At 31.3% G+C, this 26,507-nt stretch overlaps 2 protein-coding genes across 8 annotated transcripts in view; one reads left to right on the top strand and one right to left on the bottom strand.

The window, feature by feature from the left end:
* pyd (zonula occludens-like protein polychaetoid) overlaps window positions 1-26,507 on the bottom strand; it is a 157,359-nt gene that overhangs the window by 71,638 nt on the left and 59,214 nt on the right. For 6 of the 7 annotated variants that reach the window (XM_088278133.1, XM_088278134.1, XM_088278135.1 and 3 more), the window contains exon 3: window positions 20,442-20,601. In XM_088278133.1, coding sequence (XP_088134259.1) covers window positions 20,442-20,601 — 160 coding nt within the window. Of the gene's footprint in view, window positions 1-5,573; window positions 5,721-20,441; window positions 20,602-26,507 lie in introns of those variants that run through there. The other variant, XM_088278136.1, reaches the window with a different exon arrangement.
* On the top strand, window positions 17,011-18,246 carry LOC148311894 (thioredoxin domain-containing protein 12-like). Its single transcript, XM_088278281.1, has 2 exons — window positions 17,011-17,380; window positions 17,987-18,246. The coding sequence occupies exons 1-2, from the start codon at window positions 17,061-17,063 to the stop codon at window positions 18,135-18,137; spliced, it is 471 nt and encodes a 156-aa protein (XP_088134407.1). The 5' UTR covers window positions 17,011-17,060; the 3' UTR covers window positions 18,138-18,246.

The following is a 26,507-nucleotide window of genomic DNA, read 5'->3' as shown; positions in this document are numbered from 1 at the left end:
ACTACACATTTAAAATACATGTGTATGTAAATACATAATAAATAAAACTCTTATCCGCACCCCAATGATGCATAGGGCACTGCGTCATATAAACGCAGTGTTATCTTGATCGTTTACACATGAAGGAAAGGTGATCAGCCCTCCGCTTCAGGTACCAGTCCAGGGTAATAATATTGATTAATTATACCAGTGAAAAAATCACTTATATTTATTTTACCCCCCTTGGGAATCGAACCCGGGGCCTCCAGAACGGTAGCCGAGCGTGCTGACCATTACACTACGGAGGCGGACAATACAATAAATACATATAACAAAAAAAAATAAAAATAACTTTTACAATATGTAAAATTAATAAATTAAAATTATTACACCTTGTTCCATATAAAGGCCAAATTATGAATTATCTTGAAAATTTAGAAATACAAAAAAACCTGAATTCTAATAATAATTTATTAAATAATATATTGTTTCAAAATTCTTCGCCATTGCTTTCAATTTTTCCTTTGTTTTCAAACTCCGTTCCTTGACTAACCCCTTCCCCTTACTTTCCCCTATCCTTATTTATAGAACAATTTTATATTTTATATTTTAGTTATTATACAGACCTGAATGATGGAAGTTTAGCTTCTGAAACATGTAGTCTATAATTAAACTCAAGTGGTAAAAAACGAAGTGTTTTCTTTAATTATTACAATATGTAAATATGTATACATAAAATATCATAGGTTAGGTGTCAATTACAATAAAGAAAAACGCCCACTTGTGCTCGTGATACGAACAATTAAAAAATACGTGTGTATCACAATGAATAATGACAAATTATTTACTATTTTATCACCGATTACTTCTATATCACGAATCATTTTAATGTGCACGTAGGTGAACGCGTAATTCAAAGAATTTTCTACTTTTTTATTGTTATTGTTTTTTTTTTACATGAAGACATTCTGTTATCATTGAGGCCCGATAGTTAAATGCCCGCACTTAATTGGATTTAAATCCAGGTTACATTTAACGTTATTTTTTTCTTAAAACATGGTTTTTGTATCGAAAGCGTAAGTTTTTCTTCGGAATAAATATATTGTGTTGAAAAAAAATCATGAAAGGTTAAAAAAAATTGTACGCAGAAATACGTCTAGCTTCTAGCGCAGCCGATCGCTTACTGAATCATCCAGTTCGCGACTTTCTATATTAGAGGTTTGTCTGCAGGTAGGAGAGTAAGGATAGGGAACGTGGATGTGAAAAATATATCGCAAATACGTAGACCAATTCAAGATAAATATTTATTTAGTTCAATTTGCAATCGACTGAAATCAAACCTACGACACCGGTTTCGTAGTCAAGCATCTACCCAACTACGCCACGGCGCTTGTAAAAACATAAATCCTGCTTAAAAATAACTAATTTGGAGATTGCGAAAGTCGCAGTGATTTGTTGATGAAAGGATGATTCATTTAATTTAATTTATATATGGATTATTATTTTTGTAAAATTGTGAAGAAGAAAAAATATGATGACTGAGTCACAACAACGTGTAGCCATAAACAGCTAGTATTAAATAAATTTGATAATTAAAATGTTACTTTGTTTTAAAATCACTATAAATATTTTATTATAACTTAATTATAATGACTACCGGTTTCGAAGCTGATTAATCAGTCTCGATGAAGAAGCGGTTAGCTTCGAAACCGGTAGACATTATAATTAAGTTATAATAAAATATTTATAGTGATTTTAAAACAAAGTTACATTTTAATTATAAAATGGAAAATCACAAAGCTAGAGATTCAAATATAAATTATAAATAAATTTGAATTTATTATAATCCTATGACTTCTTCAGGAATCTTACATCTGGTGAAGATTATTAATTTATTTACGTTATTCATACGATTACATTATCAGCATATTTAAAAAAAGTAAACCTCAAAATAATAAAAGGATATTTAGTTCCAGTCAAGGACTCGTGAAAATCATGAGAGCAAACTTTTTTATGAATAAAGAGGATTCGCTTTTGATAAAAAATGGACCCTTTATATTCATCACTGTTTTTTTATTCCGTTTATTTGTAGATTTTTTACAAAGGCCCTTTGTGGTGGAAACAATACCATCACATTGTAGTATAACAATGGGGTCCGCTATGCAAGGAAGATATTAGCATACCATAGTATAGTACCTACACTGTCGGTGGTAGGTCCTAGTGTGTGTAACTATGTAGGTTGGTATGTTATATCATTACCACTTTACTTAACGTATTTGAGGAACAGGCGCCTAAAATATACCCATGATATAATGTAAACAATATTTTTTTTCACATTTGCTGCCGTTCTCACCCTGTAAAAAATCGACGAATGCTACGAGTATTTCGAAGTCGGAAAAACACTGGGCAGAGTAGTAAATGTTATACTTAAAGTGATCACTTTAATTAACTATTGGTGGTTCTGTTAATGCCCGGACTTTTATATTCCTTTCTCAGAAATATTGGACATTGCTAAGATATCTACTAGCACGAATTAGGATAATTAAAATAAATCTTAACAATCATCAGATCAATCAGAACCTAAAATCTGGCGGTGTCAAAAGTCTGCGTAATCGGAGGGCATGTATGACTAGATGTATGGATGTGAAGGAGGCTAGGAGTGTATGTCAGGACAGAAGAGTGTGGCGTTCCATCCTCTCTGCCTACCCCTGCGGGGAAACGGCGTGATGGTAGTAGTAGTAGTAGTAGTAGTAGTAAAATAAATCTTTCGAAATGTGTGCGCCGAATTAGTTTTGTTGGTAAAAGCATAAATAGCTTGTTTTAGATGAGAATACGTATATTTTATAATGACTAATACTACACTCCAATAATAAATGCAATTAAAGGACAATTTAAAAACGTAAGCAACTCATGGAGAGTGTACATAGAAAGTAAACGAGCAAAGTATGTTAGTAGTACCAATAATAAAGCTTTAAAACTACAGTTTTTTTCAAATTTTATTTCATCTGACCAGTGACTGGGTTTTTTATTATATAAAATTCAATTCCATTAAGTAATATAAGTGCAAAACTTAGAAGTATCTCAGTAATTGGTTTTGATTCAAGGAATTATGCATTGACTTCTATTTCTATGTTGAGACATAAAATACCTAGGTATTCATCAAAGCAGCCAAGAAAATACATTTTTACTGTAATATTACAAATAAAGATACAGTATGTTAAATAAAATAAACTAGGAAAACTACCAAATCCACCAATCGATGTTTTCTCCCTTTTTGGACCTAATAGTGCATTTAAATTATAATGAATGAATTAGATCATTTTATCACAGTTTACCACATGACGGATAAAAAGAAGAAGAAAAATGGTTGGGTTTACTTAAGGCAAGTTAATGAATTTATTTATTTTATGAAAATGCGTCGGTTTTGGGACCCCAGCCTCGGGTTAAGTTGGATCATTTGTTTGAACAGTAGAATACTAAATAGGCACACAATAGAAGTCAAGAGTGAGTGCATCTCAACCCATCAATGTATAATAATTTACTTTAAATAATCTAAACATACTTTATATTTCACACATACACATATTGATTAAATAGAATATTTGCAATGAAACAATCAAGTTTAATATTACTACAATGGATGCGGAAACAATATAAAGCGTTGTAAAATAAGATTGTAATAAATACAATATATCTCTCACTCTTTTCAACAACGTCATATATAAAAAATCGTCAATTTTCAGTTGTGCATGTTTTCGGAATGCCCAAAAAATGTACTATATTCCAGCAAAGCGGCATATTTTTAACTTAATATTTACCCGCTACAGGGCAGAAAGTGTTGTTTTTGCATTTTGAAGAAAGGGTATTTTTAAATTATTTTAAAAAAATACTAAATATTTTTCAAATGGAGAAAAAAACATTCAGGTTTTGCCTAAAAAGATCTGTTGGACAGTAAAAAGTTCATTAAGTAGCTTGATATTTATTTTGAATACATTGTATTATATGTTTAAACTTTAAAAACGATCTCCTGAAAAATCTAGTTTTTTGATATATGACGTTGTTGAAAGGAGTGAGCGATATTATACATCTAGACTTTAAATAATAAATAAAATAAACACACGAAAATATTATTTTTTCCACTCAAAACTGTGGTACTTCGCGCAAAGGACATACGTGTTCTCATGTATGTCCTTTGAATGATGAAAGGCATCAGAATGTAGTTACATTAAGGTAGGTTCTTCTACATGCTTTTCAAGCAAAGTCAACCAAAGGAATGTCTGCAATCAATCATCATCATATTATGACAAAGCGGCTGGCCAGCGATACTCTCCCGTAAGCATTCAAATGGAGGCGACTACAAATTCCTAGTGCACGATACACACGAGTATAACACACCATTATTGCATATCATGTATATACAGTCTATGAGTAGGAATGTCATAAATAATGGTATTAATAAACCTTGCATTCTACCCATGTAAATATTTTTTCATTATAAAAAAAGGGCGGCAGCACTGCTTGTATCCAAAGCTCAATTGTGGTATTCACAATCAGAGAATTCGGTGATAAACAATTAATAATGTTAATTTGAATAGCTTAAATTTGTTTGCAGATATAAAAATCAAAATTCATTTTTAAATCAAGCCTGCGATATGTACAATGTGATGCTTAATAAAATAGACATCAATAATGTTTTTTTTTAAAACGTTTAAGAGAAATATTATTGATGTCTCTTTGACTATTTGATTTTTTGATAAAGAAATGTAAGTTATAATATTATACAGTTATACTTATGAACATGACAGTTTTTTTTAGATTACTTTTAAGTGAAAACCTGTAATCGGAATTTTATTTTATTTTGTTTCTTGTAAATATTATGTTGGTTTTCCAATAAATAAATATATCACTAAACTGTAAAGAATTTGGCATAATGACCAGTTTATGATAAATCCTTATTTGGAAAACTATAGGCTCAAATCAAAATTGACAAAATTAAAAATATTTATGGAAGTACGAGTGTATTATTGTCCGGAAAAAAATCATATACGAGCATATACTTTTAGCAGGAATAGGTACAGACAGAAGACCGGATTTTTATAAATATACAGAATAGGTTAGTTGTATTTGTAGTCAACGAATACACTGATACGATGCTTTATGTTTGACTAAAATATAGGATATTAAAATATTAAAATCAATCACTGATTTTAAGGGTCTACTAAGTTGTATATTTTACTTTTATAACACATAAATATTCAATATAAAATTCGCTGTGACAATTGTTTCGCCTTGTTGGGGCATCATCAAACTACAGGAGTTTGATAATGCCCTAACAAGGCGAAGAAATTTTCACTACGAATTTTTATTTTTATGTGTTGTAAAAATAAAATATTCAACTTAGTAGACCCTAAAAATCAGTGTTTAATTTTAATATTCAAATATAAATTATGGAGTTCTACAAATTAAACGCCAAATCAATAGATAAACAAAAAGATTTGTTACTACTCCTTACATTATACGCCACTTTTAAGTAACCATTGTGAAATATTATGATGTCATATAAATTCTAATTGAATTCTAATTGTAATAATTACTCTATGCCTTTGACGGGAAGAGTGTTTATGGTGTGATGAAGTCCGTCCACTACTGGATGTCCTGTGTCGCCCATCTTGACTTCTGTTGGATTTGCGAGTTGTCATGGATCAACAGTTCCTTCCTGGCCACAAGTTCAATAAACCATCTGACAATACACTAGTTCATAAAAAAACAACAGAGCACTCGAAAAAGGTCACTGAATTGTTTAAACGTTGGAAAATGACAGAACTTTCTTAATTACGAAAAAAATGTCCAAAAAACAACTCTACACAATTACTTAATTTGATACAGTTAGTAAAAGCGCACTTCTTTACTGGCAAACGTTTTAAAACAGATACTTCCTTACTGGTACATATTATTTAAAAAATATAATGAATCAACCGAGCGAAACCAAGATCAGCCAATTTGTTACGATTAATTCAATTAATTAAGGAAAATCGTCAAAGACGGTGTCGTAAATACGGAAGAAAAAAGAGAGCGATTATTTATTGCATCAGCATTAAAATTTGTCAACATCATTAACTGACTGCACATAAAAGAGTTTCGTCGTCAAAATAAAATCTATAAAAGCGGATTTATTTTGAGTATTAAGAACACCGAAACGACGCCGTTTAAAAAAAATGGCCTTGATTACGCGGAAGTTTATTCTATAGTTAAGTTTAAAAGCAAAAACGGGAAAAATGCTTTAACCAATAAGTTACTAGTTATATGTAAATATTAATTGCAAATGATGCAGAAATTTAAGAATTTGTATGATTTGTATAAAAGTATGTTTTACTTATTCAAAATAAAACTATACTAAGTAAGTTTATAAGATTTAACTTTAGTTATCTAAAATGCGTAAACCTAGGAATTTTACATATTTTAACGTATATTTGTTTTAAATACTTAAGAAGACTCCTAAGTTTATTTATAAATAACAAGGAAGACTATTATTTTTATTTTTACGAATTTCATTTAGGAAAACACCTACACTTATTATTTTTACAACCAAAGAATGAAAACAAATTAATTTGCATTAAATTATGTAGATCGGTTCGTATATGTAGTACTGTTTTAAAACGAAAATCCAGTACTGAATTACGATGTAAATTGAATTTAACTTAATTATTAACACACGTTTAATTTATATTGGGTGAATTTCTAGGAGTTCGCGACGATTGGCATGTCAAAGGGCCAACAGATGGAATCAAACTGCGTTGGTGTTGACCAGTGATCGGGTCACTAGACAGCGTGGTGTGCATTACATGGTACTTGTACAGCATATAGGTATTCCGATAGGAAGTCAACTGGTCGGGGATAGAAAAGCGGAAATGAATGGAGTACTCGCTTTTTGTATGCAACAAAAAGCGCATCCCGTTTGGAGAACTCAGTTATCACTAATTTGTTTGCTGAACGTAAATACAGAAAAAAATATCCACACAATTAAGTCCGATGTCTAGTCTCTAATAATTAGTTTTTGAACATAAAAAATACCTACATATCACTTCAGGTTAAAACATCCAAATAAATCAAATAAAAATTAAGCAATACAGCTTTGTGATTTTCCGTTTTGTAACTTAAAAACTAACTTTGTCGTAAAATCACTATATATCTTATTTTAACTTTTAGTATACAACCATGATACACGATTTACACGAAACGAAGGTTTGATAGTCCCAAGAATTAACTATAAATATGGGAGTCGAACACTGCAATATATCGTTCCGAACATTTTTGATTGTTGCCGACGGATGTTAGAGGTCAAAATAAAATATGGAACAAGGGCAAAATAAAGGAATGGGTAAATCATCAAGAGTCAATTTTATGAAAATTGTAAATTCTTTTTTTTTGTGTGTATATTAGGTTAAAATCGTTGAAAACAATAAAAATGTATTAAAAAAGAACGCCACCGATAAGACACACAAGATGGCTTGGTGGGTCTCTGCAAAAAAAAATTGTTTCAAATTTGTTTAAAATTGTGATTTAAATAAATGTATTCAATTAAAGTTAGTAAAAAAAATAATATAAAAAACTAAATTTGACCGCTTTCGAAGTTTTGGGGAAGAAGCTGTATTTTATTTATTATAAGCTCCGAAATCGGTCGACTTTATAATGAAGTTATAATAAATGCCGGTAATTTTTTAAACAAAGTCACTTTTTAGTTGTAGGTTAAATTATTAAATTAATAGTTATCTATTTTTACTAATAACACGCGATTTTATAATTAACTGTATTTATTTATTTTGTGATGGCTGTTTCGCCTTAAAAGGGCAAATCTGAAACCTTGAAGGTGAAAGCAGTTTGATTAAAAGAAACAGAAACAGAAAGCGCGAAAGAAACAGCCGTTACAACATGAATAAATATAGTAGTATGATTATTGCGCGCTGATTTCTATTGATAATAGTAAAAATTTGCTGTAAATTAATGAAATACTTTTTATCGAACAAAAAACAATAAATGTTGATAAATCATTGAAAGACTATTTATTTGAATTTGAATAGTGTGGTTGTCAATAATGGGTAGAATTGGTGAATGTTTCACGTGTGTAAAGTGATCACTTAAACCAGCCTGACATGACAGTCGTCAGCCCCGTAAATGTCCAGACTTCCATATTCTTCTTCATCTTTGATGAGATGTCAAAAAATATTATGACTATTTATTTATTTTACAAATACGTTTTTGAGAGTTTTTGTAAATTTTTAGATTGCAATGACAAATAAATATACATGTAATTTTCACTTTTTAATGGTGTTTTATTTATTCCGTAAATTTATTTATTTAAATTATAACATATACTTGGGTCTGTTTTGATGCGGATCTTTTTTATGCGATTTTGGAGTTATGCAATTTTCAAATGTAATGGAACCTATCCCTAATTTTTGTATGTAGTTCAAGTCTTTTTTATGCGAATTCGCATTAAAAAAAAACTAAAATTTAGACTAGTGCAGGTTACCAGTAAAAGTGTGATTGTGTCATTGGCACAAAGTTAAGCCCAAATCTTACATCGTATTCAAGAGATGCTTTATTGGGAGAAAAAAAAACAGAAAAAGCACTTGTAATTTGGATTGAAGATTTATCTCAAAAACAATTTCCCATATCGCTCATTCCTTTCAAGAACGTCATAAATAAAAAAAACTTGATTTTTCAGGAGAACGTTTTTAAAGTTTAAAAATATAATACAATGTATTCAAAATAAATATCAAGCCACTTATTAAACTTTTTACCGTGCAACAGATCTTTTTAGGTAAAACCTGAAGGTTCTTCCTCCATTTGAAAAATATTTAATATATTTAAAAAAATAAATAAACAATACATTTTCTTCAAAATGCAAAAACAACACTTTCTGCCCTGTAGCGGGTAAATATTAAGTTAAAAATATGCCTCTTTTGCTGGGATATAGTATATTTTCTGGGCATTCCGAAAACGTGCATAACTGAAAATTGACGATTTTTTATTTATGACGTTCTTGAAAGGAGTGAGCGATATGTGGATATTTAATTAAGGAAAAAGCTCTTCTATTTATTTTTATGATTTTTTTAATGATTTTTTTTATAATTTTTTTTATGCGATTTTTGGTACATTCTATCATTTTGATTCGAAGTTATGCGGTTATACGATGAAAGTTGTACTGAATAATTTAGTGTTTATAGAAAAAAACGATTAAAAAAAGCATCACTAACTGAGCTAAAACATCGAATCAAATAAAAAAAGAAGGGCAATATTTTTTATTCCGTTAAAATGTATTTTTTAAATATCGAAAATATAAAAACGGTTTAATCAATACATTATTAACGTATCTTTTAGCAATCTTTTACGAAAAAAATACGATATTTTTATTACTTTAATACACATTAGTGAGATACGTACGTATAAATTTATATAATCGTGCGTTTTACACATAAAAATATATAAAATTATAAAATTATTACTTAAACATACTTCGACAAAGTACGCATATATATTACACGTGTAGTATGTTTTATTATCAAATTATTACTGTCATTAAAAGTTCATAGGGTTATTACGAAGAAAATTAAAAAATGATCCATTTTTAATTTAAGTTTAACTTAGTGAATACTTCTATACAAGTTACCTCAAATTAAAAATGGATAGATTGTACCACAAAGTGACTGCCGAATCAATTAATGAAATGAAAAATCAGTTTTAAATTTTTCTATTATTAGAAGTATCTATAATATTACTGTGAATACTTCTATACAAGTTACCTCAAATTAAAAATGGATAGATTGTACCACAAAGTGACTGCCGAATCAATTAATGAAATGAAAAATCAGTTTTAAATTTTTCTATTATTAGAAGTATCTATAATATTACTGTTTTACAAATGTCATATGGCGTCCTATGTTATACGAATAAATGTACCCATAGAATAAAGGATTGAAGTCATTTGTATGTCTTCCTTTTCTTTTATTAATTTAATCAATACATATTGAGAGTTTTTTAGAAGGGCACGTTTAAAAAATATATATATATTTGAAAAACCTCTATATACAATCCTTTGGCAGGTTGATATTACAAAGAAAACCATTTATTGTCTTAACATATATTTTGTGAGTATGGATTGCCATGTTATCGTACAGAATGACAAAATAACACATACATTTTGAGTGTGTCCAAATACTTGTTCACAAATTTGGATTATCTCCAATTATAATCACATACAAATGAAAGAGATTCTGGCCAATAAAAAGCTTATATATATATATATATATATATATATATATATATATATATATATATATAGAAGTTCCAAGAATACGTATATGAGTAGTATGGTTGTCAATCATGGGTAGAATTGGTTAATGTTACACGTGTGTAAAGTGATCACTTAAATCAGCCTATCACAGTCGTAAGCCGAGACTTTCATATTCTTCTTCGACTATGTTGAGATGTCAAAAAAATCATTTATTGTCATTGATAGTCACCCTGCATTATCCATTATTGATCAATAATAAAGCCAAAAACTGTGCACGAAGAATGAATAAACCACTATCAGATAAAGCCTGAAATTAAAAAACCTTCGAGGGACATATTGTCGCTCATTCGTCAATCAAATATCTCCCCGTCAATACCTCGCAACAAAAACTAGCAAAAATGAAGAGGAGAGTAATAATTTTGACAGTTCTTCTAACCTTCGCCGTCTGTGACGAAGACTACTCCAATGGTTTCGGAACGAGGTTTAAATGGATGGAAAATATGGACGAAGCATTGGAGGAGGCCAACGAAACGGGGAAACCAGTCATGGTGCTCATCCACAAGTCCTGGTGCCCGAAGTGCAGGAGCCTGGCCCCGAAATTCGCGGAATCTGACGAGCTGGTTGAGCTCAGCGAGAACTTCGTGATGTTGAACTGCTTAGACTCGGACGAACCCAAAGGGCGCATTTATGCTCCCGACGGTAATTACATCCCAAGGTAGTGTGGTTTTATCAGTCTTTTTCGTCCTTGCTTCATCCCAACTTATCGTCTTTGTAGACTGTAGAGTTAGCTCTCCTCGTCCTCAGGCTGTAGGTCCTTTTATCATATACAACGTCACCTAGGTTAAGCCTTCGAATCATGTTATCTTTCTGAAGTATCCATGATTTTTTGGCTTCCTTTAGATGTCTTTAGAGGAAGATAGATTACAATAATTAAGATTACAATATGTTCAGGTTCTCTACGTCCTATGTGTCCATACCAACTTAATTGCTTTTGATCTACCTCACTACTGATGTCTGTCCATGGCAATCGCCTGGTTTACAATACGTCCAGGTCCTCTACGTCTTATGTGCCCATACCAACTCAATTGCTTTTCATCTACCTTACTACTGATGTCTGTCCATGGCAATCGCCTGGTTTACAATACGTTCAGGTTCTCTACGTCCTATGTGCCCATACCAACTCAATTGCTTTTCATCTACCTTACTACTGATGTCTGTCCATGGCAATCGCCTGTTTACAATATGTCCAAGTTCTCTACGTCCTTTGTGCCCATACCATTCCAATTACCTTTACTCTACCTTACTACTGATGTCAGTTACACCCAGACTTCCACGAATGCGTGAACTCTTTATTTTGTAACAACATTTTGAGTGTGTCCAAATACTTAGTCACAAATCTGGATGATCGACAATTATAGGGTGTTATTTATCATACTATTTTTTGACATCTCAACATAGAAGAAGAATACGGAAGTCTTGTTATCACTTAAACCAGCCTATTACGGTCGTAACTCGTCGGACAGACTTCCATATTCTTCATCTATGTTGAGATGTCAAAACAATATGATCTTTATTTTGATATTATTTTTTGACATCTCATCAAAGATGAAGAAGAATATGGAAGTCTGGGCATTTACGGGGCTGACGACCGTCATAGGCTGGTTTAAGTGATCACTTTACACGCTTGTAACATTCACCAATTCTACCCATTATTGACAACCACACTACTCAAATTCTCACCAATAGATGTCTCTAGTGAAGTTCTAGTGATTCAAGAACAAGGCTTCTAAATTGGTTCATATATATAGAACTTCCAAGAGTTTGAGTAGTGTGGTTGTCAATAATGGGTAGAATTGGTGAATGTTACACGTGTGTAAAGTGATCACTTAAACCAGCCTATGACAGTCGTCAGCCCCGTAAATGCCCAGACTTCCATATTCTTCTTCATCTTTGATGAGATGTCAAAAAATAATATGAAAATAACTCCTGCAATTGGAGATAATCCAGATTTTGTGAACAAGTATTTGGACACACTCAAAATGTTGTATCTTTATTTTGTATCACGTAATCCATTTAAAACAAAATCTGTATTTTTTTGCATTTTTTCAGGATAATTTTTACATGGGGTGATAAAGAACCTATAATTGCCCACAATAAATGGGGACTTCGTAAATATAAACAGTATTTTTACAAGACGAGTCATATTATCAACATTATGAAGGAGATTATTGCGAACACTACTACACACAGTATGCCGATGACACAGTAACTCAAACATTTGAAGGAACCGAACTACTGTTAATTCAATTTAATTAAAAAAAATACTAAAATATCAACGACTTCGTTTATTATTTAACAACTTATTCGTACTATTAATTAAGGTCTAAAAAACATGCAGACCAATGAAGAAATTGTATTTAAAATTAAACACTTGTATTATTGTATAACAGATTTGAGTTTTATTTCATTACACACTACTAGTTTTTGCAATCATCTGTCGAAGAAAACGTCTGTAGTTTTCGAAATAGTCCCGTGTAATGAAATAAAAATCAATAATACAAGTGTTCAATTTATAAAATAATCAATATGTCATTAATAAAATAATAATAAAACCCTTATCCGCACCCCAATGATGCATAGGGCACTGCGTCATATAAACGCAGTGTTATCTTGATCGTTTACACATGAAGGAAAGGTGATCAGCCCTCCGCTTCAGGTACCAGTCCAGGGTAATAATATTGAATAAATATTACAGTGAAAAAATCACTTATATTTATTTTACCCCCCTTGGGAATCGAACCCGGGACCTCCAGAACGGTAGCCGAGCGTGCTGACCATTACACTACGGAAGCGGACATGTCATTACACAAAATTAATGCCAAATCAATAAATAATAAATTTTACATTGAATTTCTCTGGCAATTAGGCAGGAGTGGACACCATTGATACCAGTTTCATGGTTCATGATAATTTATGACAAAACGGTAAAAAAATCTCTCAGTTATCACTTTGAAAAGAAGATATATTACATTAATTGGTATACATATTTTATGCATAAATTCATATGCAACCTATGATGGAGTATAAAATCTTATGCACCCGGAATACGTCATAAAAACTAATTGCATATATTTGATATGTCGCTTGTCGCCACAGTGTGTATTATCAACATTTATTAACACAATGAGGTAGTCACCTAAAATAATGGGTAAAATGCTGACAAATTTCGACGAACCGTATTTACCCACTTCCACCACAAAACACATTTTTAATAAACCGTATTAAGCAAATTATATATTAAACACTGCGCAAACACAGATGATCAAATAGGTTCAACTGTAATGTTAAAATAGTGGGAATCGAGGAAAAAAAATAACGACTATATTATAATATCTCATCTGAATTTCAGGAATGAAATTGAGATTTTGTGTGCACGAAACATTTGGTATTACAAGAATAAACTTATTCACCGGGAATATATCTCATCGACAATAAATAATCGATAGTCACAAAGATCCACGGTTATACTATGAATTAATTCATAGTATAACCGTGGATCTTTGTGATTTTTTATAATCAAATTAATATATATATTTTTTTTAAATCCCTTATCCGCACCCCAATGGTGCATAGAGCACTGCGTCATATAAACGCAGTGTTATCTTGATCGTTTACGCATGAAGGAATGGTGATCAGCCCTCCGCTTCAGGTACCAGTCCAGGGTAATATTGAATAAATATAACAGTGAAAAACTCACTTATATTTATTTTACCCCCCTTGGGAATCGAACCCGGGACCTGCAGAACGGCAGCCGAGCGTGCTGACCATTACACAACGGAGGCGGACAATTGATTAATTAATAATTAATAAACAATTATAAATCGATATTATTTACATCTACGACTTCTATCAAGTCAGGTAACATTTGGTCGCAAATATGATTTGTGCTTTTAAACGATCGGTAATTGAAGGTTAGGCACATAAAAAGTGAGGACTTCTTTCAAACAAACAATTTGCTAAACATATTTAACTTTTGATCTCTTGGATCATCGCATTATTTTCAAACCAAGAAAGAATGACCACGGCATTAAAATGGCTTCATTTTAAGCAGCGCATTAACCTATAATCTCTCTGACTTCTATACAATATTCTTCATAATCCCAGTTTACTTAAGTCTTTAAAAAAAAAACGTCGTTTACATATAAATATATTGTCCGCCTCCGTAGTGTAATGGTCAGCACGCTCGGCTACCGTTCTGGAGGTCCCGGGTTCGATTCCCAAGGGGGGTAAAATAAATAGAACTGATTTTTTCACTGTCATATTTATTCAATATTATCCTGGACTGGTACCTGAAGCGGAGGGCTGATCACCTTTCCTTCATGTGTAAACGATCAAGATAACACTGCGTTTATATGATGCAGTGCCCTATGCACCATTGGGGTGCGGATAAGGGTTTTATTATTATTATTATTACTATTATTACATATAAGAATAAAGTCTATTGCTTCGATAATCGCAGGGAGAATACCTTTTATTTCTCGACACAATTCATAATTTTTCAGTGATAGTTTTGTGTCCAATATGTCAGACTATGGAATGAATTACCTCACTAAGTGAAAAATTCAGTTTTTTTATTTGAATTTTACTTGGTAATTACCACTATTTCTTAAAATCTATTGTGACACGCGTTTCGATGCATTCTGCATCATTTTCAAACACCGGTGTTACGGTGTTTGAAATGATGCGGAGTACATCGAAACACGTGTCACAATAGATTTTAAGAAATACTGGTATATACCGAGTAAATTTTTTATTAAAAATAGACACCACAAAATGACAGCCAACAAAAAACTAATAAAAAATGCACCTCCCCTGAAAACCTTCAAAAATGTGCGGAACAGTACTATCTTTTCAAAAAGTTCTTCCTAACTGTCTATCATATCATTTCTTCCTGCGGTTATCGTCTTCTCTCTCTCAGATTGTTTATTTTTGATAATGTAAAAGTGTCTATGTTTAAAAATCCATTTTCTTAATGGATTTTTGAACATCTAGAATCTAAATGCTGATTTAAACGTTTAATTATGAAAAAGGGCCATAAATTATTGTCAACAAAAAAAAAACAGATTTAAAATCATATATACACAAAGTTTTTTGTTGTTGAAAAAATAGCATTTTTTTTAATTTTAAAAAGTGCGTTTTTAACAACTTTCAACGGCCTAACTCGATCGCAAAACAAAACATTTATAAAAAAAACGTGACTCAATTATATCCTTTGTTTTGATAAGTGATTCGTTATATTTGGCAATTGCTTTAAATTGTGATATGTTTTTTTTAATTACGTCAAAAATAATACGGATATCCATTATTTGACTACAAAAATCAGCTTACTCTACAAAAGTGTGCATTTTACTGCAATCAATTTCTACAACTGACAAAAATGCAACAAAGTAAGAATTGCATCAGCAAAAGAGTGAAGAGGTTCGAAAACTATTTTGAAATGAAAACCATATGTAAAAATACATAAAAGTCCCACAAGAAAAATAAAGGGTGCTAGATTTGCGTCACTTAGCGGAGAGATTTCAAGTCTATTTTTGAGATTCTCGCGTATTTATATTATTTATTTCATAAATAATATAGAAATAGATTACCTTTACAATATCTTAATTTTAACAAGACGTTATTAGAGTTATCATATTCTAAAGCTTCGTTATTACAAAAAAAGTAAATAGTTTTTTTTTAATTCAAAATAAAATTTCATTTCGCAGTCACTTTGTGGTATTACCTAACCATTTTATATTTAAATTCCACTTGGTAAATACCACTATTTCTTAAAATCTATTGTGGCACGTGTTTCGATGCATTCCGCATCATCATTGAATATTTTTAAATTTAATTTCAAAAGAAAAATATTTGTGTTTTGTTATTTACAAAAATACTTCAATTTCACACTATTTCTGTGAGCCAAAGCGGTTCATTATTAGAAATGGGTATCAAATTGTGGTAGAGTGGGTTCGAACCGAGAAGTTCTGACTAAAGAGTCTGCGACACTAACCACGGGACCACAACCCGACACAATATGATACCGAATTTCCTAATAATTTAATATTGCACAGATGTAAAACAACAGCAGCGTTAAATCATTATACGTACGTGGGTAAAAAAAACACTTTAATAAACGTCCGGAAATCTTAAAATCTATTAAAAATTATCAAACCTTTCAAACAAAATTTAAAAAACATATAAGACTCACCCCAACCTAAACTTCATACCGAGGAATATTTTAACTAATTTAATTTACTTTGTTATAATTTAATTTGTTTATAAAAAAAAAATTAAAACGAACTCCCTCTCTAAACACAAGTATCTACTTTATTAGAGAGGTAAAAACGTAATATTTTCAATATTTTGTACATTTACCTACTATTTTGTATATTTAAATATGTATTTTGTAAAAAAAAAAATTTTCAATAAATAAATAAAAAAATACATTGAAACATTTGTAACAATAGATTTTAAGAAATAGTGGTATTATATTTATCAAGTGAAGTTTGAATAAAAAATGATAGGTAGATACGCCAGAAAAGTTTAAGAACCACCGTGTGTCAAATATTTACGAGAAAAAAGTTTGTTTCGTAATAAATGTGGCTACTAAAAGTGATAAATCAACAAAACGTATCAAAGTAGCTTTATTTGCACAAATATCAACTATAAAACATCGTATCAGGGGCGATAGCTTCAGTATGTGATACATATTTGCGTCTTCTGCATCGCATTTTAGGTTTTAATCATGAACATGAGATTTTCTATCGCTCTGGTGGTCAGTTTGATCGGTTTCGTTTGCGGGAACGAGAAGGGGAACGGATTGGGGGAGAGTTATTACTGGTACGACGATTTGGAGGAAGGGCTCCAGGTGAGTAGGATCACCGGGAAGCCCGCTCTGGTCGTCATCCACCAGTCGTGGTGTCCGCGCTGCAGGGATCTGAAGCCCAAGTTCGCGGACTCCAGGGAGATACTGGCCCTCAGCGGGCACTTTGTGATGATCAACTGCATGGACGACAAGGAACCGAAGAGTCCGGAGTACGCCCCCGATGGCGGATATTATCAAAGGTAAAGATTTTTAAAAAATTATTGTACAAATTTATGAGGGGAATGTGGTTGGTAATAGACGCAGAGGAAGACCGAGGAAAACTTGGCATGAAAAATATTTCGGTGTATATTTATGAATGTGGAAGAGGCGAAGATTGTGCTCAAAGACAGATAGGTGTAGCGTTCTATTCTCTCTGCCTACCTCTGCAGGGAAGCGGCTTGAAGCTTTCCTCATCCCACCATTTATGGTTATTGTGAACTCGCGAGTACTGTGTTACGAGTTTGATTAATATATGTAAAAGTTTTAAAAAAATTGAGTGGTGTGGTTGTCAATCATGGGTAGAATTGGTGAATGTTACACGTGTGTAAAGTGATCACTTAACCAAGCCTATGACGGTCGGTAGCCCTGTAAATGCCCAGACTTCAATATTCTTCTTCATCGTTGTTGAGTTGTCAAAAAATAATATGAGAAATATGAAATTGTTTCATACTACGAAATCTCATAAAATAATTACATTTTACACAATCAAAAGTTCATCAATCAAATTTTATAACAAACTAACACCACGCCTAAATATAACCTAAAAATGTTTTCAGTAAACTTATTTATATTTTTGTCTGTTACAGAATACTGTTTGTGTCACCAACCAAAGGAGTGTTAAAAGACATAATAAACGAGGATGGAATGCCAGATTATCAGCACTATTATACCGAACCTAACCAAATAGCCAAATCGATGAGGAAAGTGTTAGGAATAAGGCAAAGAAGGAGGAGATAGAGAAAGCATTATTTTTGAACAAATCAGACAATATATAATTAATTAATCAATAATTATAAAAAATAAAATTTTGAAAACTAAAAAAATTATAAAATTACATGAAAACTAAGCTATTCAAACTGTTCTAGAATTCACCCTCTTCCTTTCATTCTATCCTTCGAAACATGGTTTTCATCATAAAAATACTTTTCATGTAAAGCTATCGGGTGACACCACTGTGGTATTGTATGAAAAACTACCGGGCAAATGCCGGTGGCACCACTGTGGTATCGTATGCAAAACTATCGGGGAAATGCCGTTGACACCACTGTGGTGTCGTGACAGACATGCAAGTATTAGCAAGTTTTTTTTTTTTTAAGAATTTATGCCTTTTTATATTTACATAAGTTCTTGATGATGAATAATTATAATTAATGAAAACGAAGGAGAAAAAAGTTATTATACAAGATGAATGTGCGGACAATTTACCTGATGTTTAAATAAAATTTGAAGGTTGTGAAGAAATAGAAGACATTACATTTCAGAAAAACAAAGTGAAGCAGAATTTTCAGACGTCTTTGAAATACGTACAAGAAAAGAGAAATACTAAGTACTAAAAAAATATAATTAAAGAATATACTATATAATACAATAGAAAAAATAAAAATTTTAATATATAAATTCAAAATTTTGTGTAAATAGAAGGACAACATTGAGAACTCGTGAGAACTAAAGTAAAACTTGTAAATTTATGATCTCTGATTTATGATTTATGAACCAGTTTCTGCGGTGCCAAACAAAAGAACTACGATTAGATGTGCAAACGCCATGGTTTTAATTAATGTTAAGTGAACTATCACTAATATTATGAATTCATAAAGAAAATGTTTCATGATTTAATGCTACAACAACAACATTCATATGATATATACATATCAACCTTTTATCGGCAAAACGTTGTTAACGCAATTAGATAAAGATTGTATACTAAATCTAATAAAAAACCAAGCCACGGGAACTCAAAGAGTACTCAAAAGTGTATGATTTTATTACAGAACATATCTTTATGTACTTTTAGCTAATTCACAAAAACAAAACGAATTTTACCTAACTTTTGTTAATAATATTCTGCCGAAAATGAATCGATGCTATAAGTAGAAAAGGTTTGTAGTAAATTTCTTAGTACAAAATATATTTTTATTGTGTGAATAAACAAGAAAAATATTAAAGTATAACGAATCCCAAAATATAAAAAAAGGTTGGAATAGCATAAGAACTATAGCAGAAGGAGGATGGCATTGGAACCGCACGACGGGGGGAGATGGAAGGCTCTGAAGGAGGCTTGATCCAGCAGTGAATACGTGGTCTGGTACAAGCTGAAGATAAGTATAGGAAATCCCTGCTACACTCGTAACAAGTTACTATACTTATACTAAGTAAATTAAACAGTAGAATTGCTATGGGAACTGTACTGCTAAGAATTGGAAAATGTAAGTTTTGGTAAACTGATCTGCAGACACTCGCTGAATATAGGATTCCGATACATATCTACCCTAAAAACAACTTTTATGATGATTCTAATTACTAGACACAGAAAAATATAACAATTTAGTACCTTACCATAACTAAGAAGATTGCAACTAAAATGGTAGTTATTATTGTTATAAACTAGTTTTAGATTCAAACAACAGATGGCGTTATTCAAACAAAAATGAACAACATAAGGGCTCAACAAAATTTAAAGAATTCATTTAATATTAATGTTTAAATATATTCAGCATTTACTATCGTAATTAGATTATTGTAGTATCTTGTAATCAGATTGAAAAATATAGAAAAATTTTAAATTTAACAATTAAGTAACAATTAAAATAAAGAAATTTAATAAAAAAATCATGGTATTGGAGTTTAATTTAAATAAGTGTACTAATCGTCTTGAACGGCAGTACAGATTGAAAAATACAGAAAAATATTGCTTTATTAAATCTGATGATAGAGATTACTATATCTTGAAGACAGAACAACCTTTACATAAAAGTAGAATTAGAACTGTGATTCCAATATGTAACAATTAAAATGAAGGAATTTAATAAAAACAAATTGCAACGGCAGTACCTTTTGTAAACAGATTGAAAAATACAGAAAAATATTGCTTTATTTAATATGATAATTGAGATTACTATACTTTGAAGATATAACAACCCTCGTATAAAAGTAAAATTAGAACTGTGATTCCAATTATTTAAGCAATCAAAAATTATTTGTTTGGTTCCAATGTTCTTAAAGAATCCGCAGTGTAAAAAATAAAAAGCATGCCGTACTTACATCATCATCCTCTACAACAGGCTCTGTGTACAGCTCGATGGTGTGGTTCAGGGGAATGGGGATGGTTTCCGGAGACATGGAACATCTTCGGGACCTGTCCAGTGGAGTGGTGGACCCACCGCGGCTCAATGAACGCCTGCAGCCTGGAGACGAACTTTCTCTGTAACAAATAGTGAAGAAAATTTAGAAGAAAAAAGTAAAAGCTGCGTTATTTATCCATCCTTTAATTTTTTGGCCAAAGCAAGATAACATATATTAACGTGGCATAAGAATGCCGCTGGACTGCAAAACTGGCGTTGCAGATTCGATTCCCGTCAATTACAAAATAAATTCAAGAAAGATTTATTTTCAATTAGTCTGGGTGTTTATCATGTATTTTTCACATTAATCTTCCCTATCCTTACTATCCTACCTGCAGTCAAGCCTCTTAAAGTAAAGGCTTTGCGTGTTATTCCTTAAAAAAATATATGTGGCCATAGAGACAGTATGCATGGTTTGCGGAACTATTCGAGAGACGTCAAGAAAATAAGTCTTAATTCTCAATATTTTTAGTAATTTGAATTTTTTCTTTTCAATATAATTAAACCAGAAGTACAATCAAATAGTAATAAGTCTCGGAATTTGATTGAGTTGGCAGCATGCGTTTATCAAAAAACTTTCGAGTGCTAAGGTCAATAGTAATTTACAAAATATCATGATATACTGTGATCGTAGTGATACGAGGAATACAGACAATTCGGCCATTGATTAATATTGCATTGAAATTACATAATACATAGTTCAAATACAAAATTTAAAAAATGATTGTGTTCACATGGGTCACCATACCGTGTGTTATAAGCATTTCTAGAAATCAAAATGAACACAAGTGAGGGTGATTCAAGGATTTTTTTTAAATATGGGAAGTGTTGCTAAGACCTCATGTCTGTTAAACAATTTGAATCAGTTTTAATTTAAAGTGTCTCTACCAAAAGAGTTAGTTTTTCTGCCAAGTAAATAGTGACAATCAATATACCGCCAATCACAAAACCTCAGTTCATCACTAGGATTATCTACACGTGAAAGCCGCCAAGATAAAAAAGTGCAATAACTTTCAGTGGTATGGCATAACCAACGGTATAAATATGAATTACGTAATAAACAGCTTGTGAATTACGAATGTTCAACATTACACTAAAATATGTAGAGGGTGATATGTATATCTTGTATTCTGTAGAATCCACGAAAAGTTCTGCATTATATTGAGTAAATATACATTTTTTTTCATGATAAAACTGGAAGTGAAGAGCTTTTTTATAAATCAATATAATTCTAGAGGTAGCTTCTTTATAACAAAAAAAGCCAGAAGTTCACTGCTTTCACAAAATTCGCAAAGTAGTAAACAGGTGATTTCTATTTTATTCTGATAGAATTATTAATAAAGTAATAAGTTTTTTTAATATGAATTTTCATATGATTTGACCCATAACAGAATTATTTATTGTAACTGCAGACAGTTGGTAGAATTCCATATTGTAAGTTGGGTAATATATCCAAAATTAAACAAGGTTTATTGGATTGATTTCTACATTTATTTCTGTATATGTTAATATGTGACACGTTTCGTCTTATTAGGAGTGTTTGATAATGTCTTAATAAGACGAAACGCGTCACATATTAACATATACATGAATAAATGTAGAATTCAATCCAATAAACCTTGTTTGATAATGTCTTAATAAGACGAAACGCGTCACATATTAACATATACATGAATAAATGTAGAATTCAATCCAATAAACCTTGTTTAGTTTTGGATAAAATACCCATCAATTCATAACAGAATTATTAGATTTGTTTTAGATAAATTACCCAACAATTATCACAAATATTGATGTCGGGAGAATCTGTGATGGGTATTGAAATTTTTTACGATAACTTACCTCAGTTTTGTCAAGTTCGGAGCTACGAGGCATCGACAGGAGTTCAGGGGTAAGAAGTACCCCAGCTGCGGTGAAGGGAGCGCTGCGCAAGGAGGCGATTGCTCCCGGAAATCTCTATACATATTCCGGTCCACAAAATTCATCCCGAAGAACATTAAAATCCACAAAATCACAATAAAATATAAATATCTTTCACAAAATGTTCACACTTTTGATACAGAGTTAAGGTAATAATTACTTTTAAATTCCTAGTATATAAAGATACAAAAAATCACACTTTAATTATTTTAATAAATAATTCAATATCCCCGAATATCAAACATATTGTGATTGGATTTTATTTACCGACTTGTTATTTTACAGTTTTTGACGTTTGCTTCTAAATTATGCAATATAAAATAATGATAATAATAGAAGGAAAACTTAATTCACTTGTTGTTATAATGAAGTCAAAACGGTTCGAATTATACTATAATATAATTACATAGTAACATTACAACTTAAACGGATGGGAAAATAAGCACGGTGTTGCTTAGGTGTAATTTTTAAATCAATGTGCACTGCGCAAGATAATGTTATGGTAATTATGCATGCAAATGTCCGTCTGCGAAGCAACAAATACAAATTCAAACTAACTAGCCAAAGTAATACATACACAGATAAGATGGCAATAGGAAAGTTGCCAACAGATACGGTGCCGATTGTTGATACAATGTGATAATGAATTTAGCAAATGTCTTATCAAAAAAAGTTTGGTTCAAGAAAACAAACTGAACATGTATGTACACAGATAGTGTGAGTATATGGATGCCTGTGTAAATAAATATACGTTAATCTCTAAGATAGATCAAACAGGTAAAATGTAAACAGTTTGAATTTACATTTTGACATCTCATAATATGGTATATGAAGAAGAATATGGAAGTCTGGGTATTTACGCCGTAAATACCCAGACTTCTAGCCTATGACAGATCATAAACCATGTAAATTTTACGGGGTTTCTGATCTATCATAGGCTGGTTAAGTGCTAACTTGACACAAGTGTAACATTCACCATTCTATCTATGATTGACCTCTCCATCTATGTTGAGTTATCAAAATATATAAATAACTCCTAATTGGTGAAACCAAGATTTGTGAACAAGGAATTGGACACACCCAAAAATGTTGTGAATGTTTCATTTATTTTTAAACATATAATAAATCCCTTACCGCACCCCAATGGTGCATAGGGCACTGCTTCATATAAACGCAGTGTTATCTCGATCGATTACACGTGAAGGAAAGGTGATCAGCCCTCCACTTCAGGTACCAGTCCAGTGTAATATTGAATAAATATTAGAGTGAAAAAATCAATTATATTTAATAAACCCCCATGGGAATTGAACCCGGGACCTCGAGAACGGTAGGCGAGCATGCTGACCATTACACTGCGGAGGCGGAGGTTTTTTTTTTTTTAAATATGTAGAATTATTTATTGATTTGGCGTTTAATTTGTAGAACTCCATTTTAATTTATGTATTAATTGTGAAATCACACACAGATTTTTTTTGTTTTTAGTTTCCTTAGTTGTATTTTATTGTTAACAAAACACATTAAAATTAATATTGTGACAATTCTTTCGCCTAGTAATGGCATTTTCAAACGAATGTTCATTTGAAAATAGCATAACTAGGCGAAATAATTGTCAGAATAGTAATTTTTATGTGTTTTTTTAAATAAAATACAACTTGGTAAATTTCAAGAAATCTGTGTTTGATTTAAAAATTAATACATAAAATATAGAATTATTGTAAGTCGGGTTTTTAGCCTTGTAAGTGTCACGGATTTTGAGTTTGAGAAGGAGCTCTGAGTTCGACAGTCACTCAGCAAAATTTGATTCCTATTTTCAAAGACAAGCTTAAACTTATCTAAAAATAACATACAACTGGAATAATTATGTATATCATAAGAATAAAAATACATATTTTTAATGTGACTAGTCAAAATAATTCTGGGTAAAATTGAGTATTTACTTTATACAAAGAAAAATAATTTATTCTACAAATATCGATCTCAAATATTCATCTTACAATATCCATATGCGAATTCTTTGAAATTACAATTAACGATGGATGACGTTGGCAGTGTGATGAATCTTAATTTACTGTATTTGATTACGAAATCATTTAACATGTAGGATGAGGACTCTTTTGTGCGAAAAAAATACACAAAAGGGTTCTTCACGTAGAGAGTTGACTAATTTGGTAGTTCAGTTCATATATAAACTCATAACGTTATATTGATTCATCATTAATTCTTCATTCTAAGAATCGATTACTCTTAGCACTCGATCTCTGCCCACTGCACTACGCGCTAGAGCAGTGCTCCGCAACCGGTGTGCCGTGGCACAATGGTGTGCCGTGAGCAGGATTCAGGTGTGCCGCGGGTGTGTTAACACACAATGACAAATTATTTTTCATAACATTGTCTTTTATTTCAAAATTATAATATAATTGTAAATACATAATTTTTCAACGTATTTTATGTATTAATTGTTAAATCGAACACAGATTTTTAAGTCCACTAAGTTGTATTTTATTGTGAAAAAACACATAAAAATGAATATTATGAAAATTGTTTCGCTTAGTTATGGCATTTTCAATCAAATGCAAGGCGAAACAATTGTCACAACATAAATTTTTATGTGTTTTTCAACAATAAAAAACAAGTTGACTAAAAAAAATCGGTGTTTGATTTAACAATCAATGCATAAATTAAAATAGAGTGCTACAAATTAAAAGCCAAATCAATAAATAAATTTTCGATGGTCTATATATTTAAACTTTAGGTGTGCTGCGGAATTCTAGGAAGAATTTTGGTGTGTCGCAGGTGAGAAAAGGTTGCGGAGCACTGCGCTAGAGCCATTTTTTTAGTAATGCCATCATAAATCGCAGGTAGGTACAGTAGACTCTCGATTATCCGGCGTCATAATAACTGTTTTGCTGTTTAAAAAATATCACAAAAAAATATTCAAATTATTGTATTCTCAACGATTTTTTTTCTGCAAAAACAAAAGTAATCTTAAGTCGATGTATTATTATTGTTTTATCGACTCATGACAGTTAAAAATACGATGTGGTCTTATAAATCGAAATAAAATCCATTAAATATATACATATATACACACGCACACCCATATATTATTTAAAATTCATTTCTGTAATAATATTAAATATAAATCATACTTAAAACTCTTATATAAAACGTTTAATTTTTTTAGCATATAAGAAAAAAAATTTAACCTCCGTTTTGTCCAGAATTTTGTCTGATGATGACGGTAACGACGAAACCCGGTCACTGGTCAAATATTAGTAAACAAAACGACATAAGTATCGATAATGTAGTCTCTTAATAAAGAAATAAATTGTATGTCGGGTTGTGGTCTCGTACTTAGTGCCGCGGACTCTTAAGTCAGAGTTTCTCGCTTCGAACCCACTCAACCACAATTTGATACCTATTTCTAATAAGAGTCGCTTAGGCTCATAGAAATAGTATGAAATTAAAATATTTGTGTAAATAATAAAAATTAAAAAATTCTATTTTATTTGATCAATATTTTTTTTTAAATCCAAATACAAAGACATTTTTTTTTAATATAAAACGACCTTTGATATACCATGACCTCAAGAAACGATTTTGGAAACATCGAAAGTATATTTTTACGAAATCGAGTGTCCGAAAATCGTTCAATTTATTCTTTTACTTTTGTTTTATTGATTTTAAAAGAAAATGAATTATTTGAGTTTTGAACTCGCGACCTTTGGAGTTGTAATATTAGTAGTAACTTCTGAAATACAATATGTCGAGGAAATGAATCATGTTTGCGGTCGATAAATCACAGGAGACGGCGAGCAGGCAGCAGAGGCCAGTTGACATCAATACCAGACACGAGTTGTCATCTTGTATACCATAACACTAATGTTCAAGGAATCATTGCCCATGTACAATGGGCTATTCAGCAAAATTACTTTTTACAGATTCCACAATACAAAAGGCGACTTATTTTTTTGTAGACACGACGCGGGAAGATGTATAGGTACATTCAAAATATGATAATATGTCACAAAATATTCTAAATGTAACCTTATAACGATGAGATAGG

Source organism: Brachycentrus maculatus, unplaced genomic scaffold (assembly GCF_059751285.1).
Source record: "Brachycentrus maculatus isolate JH-2025_06_01 unplaced genomic scaffold, ASM5975128v1 h1tg000055l, whole genome shotgun sequence".
Lineage (NCBI taxonomy): Eukaryota > Metazoa > Arthropoda > Insecta > Trichoptera > Brachycentridae > Brachycentrus > Brachycentrus maculatus.
Note: the sequence above shows the minus strand (reverse complement) of the source record. Positions and strands in the feature narration are given on the sequence as shown.

What these genes read in the sequence shown, in the direction of transcription:
- LOC148311894 (XM_088278281.1), top strand. Translation starts at nt 17,061, where the DNA reads ATGAACATGAGATTTTCTATCGCTCTGGTGGTCAGTTTGATCGGTTTC. An exon ending in GATGGCGGATATTATCAAAG is followed by an intron (nt 17,381 to 17,986) that starts GTAAAGATTTTT and finishes TGTCTGTTACAG; the next exon opens with AATACTGTTTGTGTCACCAA.